We start from the raw sequence: 7,971 nt of genomic DNA, 5'->3' as shown, positions 1-7,971 counted from the left end.
CCTACCATTAAAATTATAGACTGATCATGTCTTTGTCAGTGGGCAAACGTACAAAATCAGCAGGGGATCAAATACTTTTTTCCCTCAACATTTTGTTGTGTTACAACCTGGAAATAATTGGAATTAATTGGCATTTTTATCTATATATATATATAGATAAAAATGCCAATTAATTCCAATTATTTCCAGGTTGTAACACAACAAAATGTGAAATAGTCCAAGGGGGTGAATACTTATCCTAGTCAAAGTACACCAACTGCGATTTGGTCCATCCCATCCTTTGACTTTTCTCTGATAATTTATTTAGTCAAGTTTGATTTACGATACCATGTCCTGTTTTATCAGTTAAGCTTAAAACAAGTAGGCCCATCTTAAACAACAATACAGTACCAGTCAAATGTTTTTCCATACCACAAAATGCTTATTTCTTTCAAATTTTGTGCACAAATTAGTTTACATCCCTGTTAGTGAACATTTCTCCTTTGCCAAGATAGGAGGATCGTCTGAGACCAGCCACCCGGACAGCTGATGAAACTGAGGAGTATTTCTGTCAGTAATAAAGCCCTTTTGTGGGGAAAAACTCATTCTGATTGGCTGGGCCTGGCTCCCAAGTGGGTGGACCTATGCCCTCCCAGGCCCACTCATGGCTGTGCCCCTGCCCAGTCATGTGAAATCCATAGATTAGGTCCTAATTTATTTATTTCAATTGACGGATTTCCTTATATGAACTGTAACTGATTAAAATCATTGAAATTGTTGCATGTTTCGTTTTTATTTTTGTTCAGTATAGTTTATTGTTGAACATGCCATATTCTATCTTATTACAATTTTAGTTAGATTATGCTCGAATTTCAGATCACCATGACTTAATTTAAGTGTTGCTGTGAGAGTGTGATTTGAAGGAGTCATGCGCAGGAGGGTAGATCACAGAATACACAGTTTATTCCGCACTGGAACAAATACAGGCACACGGGGAAAATATACCCCGGCAATACAAAGTACAGGTAGCTCCACCGAGCTACACTCTACTCACATGCAACAATCACCCACAAGGACAAGGGGGCAGAGGGAACACTTAAACACAGACTAATGAGGGGATAGGAACCAGGTGTGTGTGATTGACAAGACAAGACAAATGGAATGATGAGATATGGAGCGGCATTGGCTAGTAAGCCGGTGACGACGAACGCCGAAACCTGCCCGAACAAGGAGGGGAGGCAGCTTCGGAGGAAGTCGTGACAGTTACTGTAAGCTTAGAGCTCAATCAGCTGATTGATGTCATACCACAGTTCATTTTCACTTTTCTCTTTATATTGTATTCACAACATTCTGATTTTTAATACATAGCATTTTAACTAATGTTAATCTCAAATAATAAAGAAAAATGTTGATTAGAGAAAGAGAGATTTCCTACTCAACTATTATATTGTGTTATACTACAGAAGGCTATATGGTAAAGATTTCATGATTCACATCAATGGTAGTAGTCACAGATTGTGTTCCTCGTGGAGAGGAGATAGCCACAGCTATGCTTCATTAGTAGTCATCTTCTAAAACAAGTATTTTTTGAAACCGAATGACTCTCTGCTGCAATTCAGCAAGGAATGTGAATTTGTATGTTTGGAGCTCTGCCAATTCCCTTGTAATCTTTTGCTGTTGAATCTTTCTCTCTGCCTCCTGATACATTTCGTCAGTGTAGTGCTTTCCTCCATTTCCTGCCACCACGTCATCAATCTTCTTGATCAGCTCAACAACTTGACTTCTCTTCCCATCTCTGTTGTTGAAAACATGGAATCTGTTGCCACAGCGTTGAATCACTTCTTGAAGCTTTGGATGACCGGTGCGTACATATTCTTGTATTGTTTGACCCTCAAGTTCATCCTCACGAGTAAACAGTACAATCATGTGATTGGAGGCCTCTGGTCCAAAGATTTCCTCCAGGGCCTCGATCGAATTCTGCTCCTCTTTAGTGAATCTGCCAACCTGGATCACCAGCAGGAAGACGTGAGGACCAGGGGTTGAAACCTGAATACACTTCACTATCTCGTTTTTTACATCTGTAGCTTCTTTGTCTGTATCTAAAATCCCTGGTGTATCCACCACATGTATCCACCTTTTACTCTCTTGAAGTTGATGCTTTTTACAAGTCACAGTCACAGAGTTAGCGCTGGGATGAGATTTGAATATGTTTTTGCCCAAAATGGTGTTTCCAACAGCACTTTTCCCCACTCCAGTTTTTCCAATCATCACAATTCTCAGGTCAGGACCTGAAAATATTTAATTAATGCTTAGTGAAGAATTCATGCTTAGTGACCTATTCAGTGAAAACAAATGTCCTGCTAAACTTCATTCTTCTTGTGCTGGAAGAAATTGGATTCATACACTCAACAATGTTTTCTGTGTGAAATTAAAGAAACAACTGCAAAAAAGCTACTTTATAGTTAGTTTTACATTAAATATTTGGATTTTGCTCATCAATACCTCTTCAACGGAACGTGCAAGAATGATACATAGCGACGATCGCTGACAATAGCAAACAAGTTACACCCCTTGTTTTTGAATTTCGGTGTCTCATTTTATTTTTGGAGGCAAAATATAGCTAAAATGTTGCTCTCCTCTTCTCAGAGGTTTAAGCAACCGTCTTAAAACTGCAATGTCTACTTGTTAATAACAAATCTTAATAGCTTCTCAACCACATGACATACAGATCTCAAATCAATTTGACATTGTTCAGAGTCCTCTTCTCTTGAATCCACGGCAATAAGTTTAGTTTTTTTTAACATATTTATTTCAATTAACTTTAAAGAAAAATACTTTTAAAAAAATTAAATAGCTTCCACCCCATAGGACTTACATGAATACAACCAACCTGATATTGGTTCAGGGACCTCTTCCCTCCAATCCATTGCAATTTGTAAAAAAAAATTGTACTGTATTTTCTTAAATTGACTTTACATTGAAGGCAAAGTAAATGAGCGCTCAGAGTCTGGGCAGGGGCAGCCGGACTCGGACTCGGGCAGGACCCCCTGCCCTGGAGGTTTGGACTTAGTCTCTGACGCTGAGACGGAGCGCGGCCACCAGGTGCAAGGCTGAACTTTTCAGTGTGAGTGGTCTACCGGGTGCACAGAGTGGCCGGGAGGTGGTGCTTAGGTGCCAAGGTTTGCAAGGTTCTTGAGGTGGGTGAGCCCCGGCCGGGATGTGCTGATGGGTGATGCCCAGGGAGAGGGGTGTTACCTGGGTAGGGAGACTAGAGAGAGTAAGTGTGGAGGCCTGGAGGTCCAGGGAGTAAGCTGGACTCTCGTGACCAGGGAGAGGGAAGGCAGGGCAGGGAGAGTAGATCTAGAGGCCTGGAGGTCTGGACTTAGACTGGGGAGAGTAAAAAGTGGAGCTTCATGGGTGGAAGTAAGCTGTACTCCTCTAGCCCAGGGAGAGGGCAGGTAGGCAGGCAGTGCAGCCAGGGAGTGTAGGTCTAGAGGTCTGTATGTCTGTGGGGGAGAGGTCACCAGGTGAGTGTGGGTCTGTCTGGAGCTCCGGAGAGGACCAGAGGGTTGGGCAGTAGTGAGGCCCAGAAAAGGGGTGCCATGGGTGGGGGAGAGGTCACCAGGTAGGCCCCAGGGAGAAGGCCCCAGGGAGAAGGCCAATGTGAGTAGGTGTGTGAGTGACACTGTCCTTCAGGGGGGTAGAGCAGGCATTTTCTGTATAGATTGGCATTTCTGTCCCCCCTTTTTTTGGCCTACTGGGCCTCTGGTGTGTGGAGGGCTGGCTGAGGCCTAGATCTGGGGCTGGGTGAGTGACACTCTCCTTCTGGGGGGCAGAGTAGGGTCCCTGGGGTGGCCCCAGCCCTCCATGGCCCTTTCTCTGGGGCAGGAAGTTGACTGGATGGAGTGCCAGCCCCTGGCGGATGTACGCGGGTCCCCCCCCCCCTCCCCCTCTGTGCCAGCCCCTGCCCTCCCTGGCCTCTCCCCCCAACTCCGTGGGGCAGGGAACTGGCTGGATGGAGTGGGGTTCGGCCGCCGCCCCGGGGCTCTGGAGCTCTCTCATTCAATTAAATGAAGGATAAAGGGCAGGAGTACCTATGACCGTCTTTAGATATCCAAATGGTGACACACTGCTCTAAAACGGCCAGTGAAGCGACAGCTTTTTTCTTTCTTACAAGTCATATGGGGTGGAAGTAATTGACGTTTTAAGGAAGTATTTTTAATTTAAAGTCAATTTGAATCAATTGAAAACCGTGAAAGTCAAAAAATAGTAATTTCCGTAGATTGTACATACAAGGTCCCTGAACCAATAGCAGTTGGTTGTATTCATTAAAGTCATATGGGTGGAAGATATTAAAGTTAAGGAAATATTTGTTATGTAAAGTAAATTTACATTAATAGAAAATAGACAAATTAAAAATTACAAAAAGTAAATGCCGTAGATTGGAGGGAAGAGGTCCCTGAATCTATAACAGTTGGTTGTATTAATGCAGATCATATGGGGTGGAAGCTATTGACGTTTTAAGGAAGTATATTTTTTAATGTAAAGTCCATTAAAATTCAGAGAAAATAGCCGATGTCAAAAACTACAAAAGTAATTGCCATAGATTGTACAGACAAGTCCCTGAACCAATAGCAGTTGGTTGTATTCATGCAAGTGACATGGGGTGGCAGCTATTGAAGTTTTAAGTAAGTATTTCTCATGTAAATTCAATGAAAATGTATTTTTTAAAATAGACAAAGTAAAAGAATACTAAAGTATTTGCTGTGGATTGGACAGGTGAGGTCCCTGAACCATTATCAGTTGGTTGTGTTAATAAAAGTAATATGGGGTCGAAGCTATTCAAGATTTAAGGTAGTATTTTTCATGTAAATTCATTTAAAATATATACTTTTTTAAATAGCCAAAGTCAAAAAAGACAAACGTAATTGCCGTAGATTGTACAGACAAGGTCCCTGAACCAATAACAGTTGGTTGTATTCAGGAAAGTGATATGGGGTGGAAGCTATTGACGTTTTAAGCAAGTATTTTATACATATAATTAAAATGTAATTAATTGAAAATAGACAAATGTATATATGCAATGGATTGGACAGGCGAGGTCCCTGAACCAATAGCAATACTTTTTTATGAAACACAATTTTCGGACATTTTAGGATGTTGCACACCCTTGGCTGAACATGGTGTGAAACATCCTAAATTGTGTTTGGAAAATTGTGTTTCATAAAGAAAGTAAGCATATTTTCTCAACCTTCTCACCATTAAAGATAGTTAAGGAGGAAAATTATGCATTTTCAGCCTGAATGGAGGATCCTTTATGTAAGAGCCGGTCCACAGGGGACACGAGTGTATTACTGAATACCGGGAATGAACGTCAATCATAGAATATAGCGCATGGGCGCATCAGCTGCCTAGGCTAACATAAAGCTAACTTCACCTCATTGCAAAAAAGTTTAAGAACGTCATTCTCACCTTCAGGGACTGAGTAGCCACAACCCATCTTGTTGAAATTGAATGAAGTGGAAAGGTGCAACTTTCCTATGTTTTATCTATCAAGCTCCCTTAGAACCGCCCACACGATTGACCGTACCTCTACAATTCAGTATATAATTGGGATGAAAAACATTCATTTTAGATTTGCAGAGACGTGTTGAAGACCTCCCTATTAATTTTCCTGTTTCGGGTTTCGTCATCCCGTGGCTGCACAACGAAAAGAGGAAAATGACAGGTAACTGTTTTCATTCTAAAATCATCAACCATCATAAGTCATTATTTTACTTTTCATAAAGAGATGTCAACCCAGCAAATGTAGAATTTGTACTCTCGTAATTTTTTTATGCTTCTAAGGTTCTATGTGATTGATTTAACAACATTTAGTTTGAAGAACATCTTGACAAAATAATATAAAGAACATCAGACACTGCTCTGAGGAGCTTAACAATTTGGACATATGGGCGACGTTTTCCTAATTTAAAAACTGTACACAAAAGGCACAGGTCTCTGCACAGTTGAGATCACATCTGTACAATTTTCTTTATCCCCGCAAAGTTTCAAATCTATAGTTTTAGTCATATGTCTACATGGCTTTTTGATAAAACACCTATTTATTGCCCAGAACTGTACAATCGCTGCATCACTACAGGTTGTGTTGTGTGCATTGTTAGATATTTATTTTTAGGCTGAAAAGCCAAAGGTACAGTTAAGTGTCTTTGGAAAACAGCAGTGCAAGAATAGTAAAACAAAATCTGGAGTAAGACAGGAGGAAAACAGGATTTTACTGGTGTTTGCTCTACTGTGTAATGTGTGTAGCAGAAAGAAAATGTTGCTCAATATGGTTGAAATATATTCTGGAATACTGTTTGGGAACATTCTTAGACTCAATTGTGTGTCCCTTGCAATGGTATCACATTACTAATGCAACATATTCTACAGGAAGATCTAAGACTGTTCTTATTGTTTTAACTAGGTTCTGGAGGACAATGTACCATCGTTCTGTTCGGAAAGAAAGGAGCTCCAAAGAGTTCAATAGGAAATATAATCCTAGGAGATAGATATGGCTTTACCCATGATACCGAACTATGTGAGCGGAGAGAGAATGAATCATATGCTGCAATCAACACCCCAGACATGTTTGGAGAAGGCAATAATCCAGACCAGCAAATTATTGACTGTATGGCACTTTCATACCCCGGCCCTCATATATCCTTGCTTGTGATTCAAGATGGGCATGATACACCAGAGGAGGTTGGACAGCAAGTTTTTCACCTACAAGATACCTTTGGAGAAAAGATTACGGCAAACATGATAGTTATGTTGCCAGGCAGGGTTGACATCATTGCACTGAAACGTTATATCAATCAAAACCTTAAATATCCGCTGGAAGTCTTGAACAATTCTAATGATCTGCACAAAAAGTTACCAAAGGACCGTAAGTTCTTCAAGTACACCTACGAAAAATACAGTATAGATGTTGTACTTAAAAGAAACGATACACTGGCGAAAAAGAGAAAGGCCCAAAAGATGTAAGACCAAATAACATTAATTACATTTTCTTTATTTTCTAATATTGTCAAAATCACTAAAAGCTATTATATATCTGTCATGGTGTACTTAGGTCAATTGACTATGATGGTCATCCTGGGAAAGAGTTCAGAGGAACAAGATTCAGGGACCCATCAAAACCCCAAGATGAGATGTAAGACCAAATGACATTCAATAAATTCTTTATTTTGTAATATTGTCAAAATCACTAAAAACTATTATATATCTGTCATGGTGTACTTAGGTCAATTGACTATGATGGTCATCCTGGGAAAGAGTTCAGAGGAACAAGATTCAGGGACCCATCAAAACCCCAAGATGAGATGTAAGACCAAATTACATTCAATACATTCTTTATTTTGTAATATTGTCAAAATCACTAAAAGCTATTATATATCTGTCATGGTGTACTTAGGTCAATTGACTATGATGGTCATCCTGGGAAAGAGTTCAGAGGAACAAGATTCAGGGACCCATCAAAACCCCAAGATGAGATGTAAGACCAAATTACATTCAATACATTCTTTATTTTGTAATATTGTCAAAATCACTAAAAGCTATTATATATCTGTCATGGTGTACTTAGGTCTATTGACTATGATGGTCATCCTGGAAAAGAGTTCAGAGGAACAAGATTCCGGGACCCATCAAAACCCCACTGGTAAGACAAAATTACATTAATTACATTTTCTAACATTGTCAAAGGCACTAAAAGCTAATATTTGTCATGGTTGTATGCTTTAGGTCCAGTGATCCTGTCAGATCTCAGAATGGGTTGGCTAGCGGATCTGGAAACTCAAACACTGGTAAGCCCCAGGGTGGAATTTACTCAATATGTGAAAGCTATATCACAAGCTATACTAGCCTGCATTGCTTGAGTCTTTTATATCAAGCCACAAGTTTGACTGTCGCACTCCTTGCACTATACAATACAAAATACACTATGCTTTT

The 7,971-nt window shown here is 40.2% G+C and overlaps 1 protein-coding gene across 1 annotated transcript; it reads right to left on the bottom strand.

Moving 5' to 3' along the window:
- Positions 1 to 1,536: 1,536 nt before the first annotated feature.
- On the bottom strand, positions 1,537 to 4,041 carry LOC311140115 (GTPase IMAP family member 7-like; the record flags this gene model as incomplete). The annotated part of the gene is made up of 2 exons (XM_084175052.1): positions 1,537 to 2,267; positions 3,738 to 4,041. 2 exons carry the CDS (start codon positions 4,039 to 4,041, stop codon positions 1,537 to 1,539), a joined length of 1,035 nt encoding a protein of 344 aa, XP_084031178.1.
- Between the last annotated feature and the right edge of the window lie 3,930 nt (positions 4,042 to 7,971).

Source organism: Coregonus lavaretus (genome assembly GCF_964263955.1).
Source record: "Coregonus lavaretus genome assembly, chromosome: 13".
Lineage (NCBI taxonomy): Eukaryota > Metazoa > Chordata > Actinopteri > Salmoniformes > Salmonidae > Coregonus > Coregonus lavaretus.
This window is presented reverse-complemented; position numbering and strand designations above follow the sequence as displayed.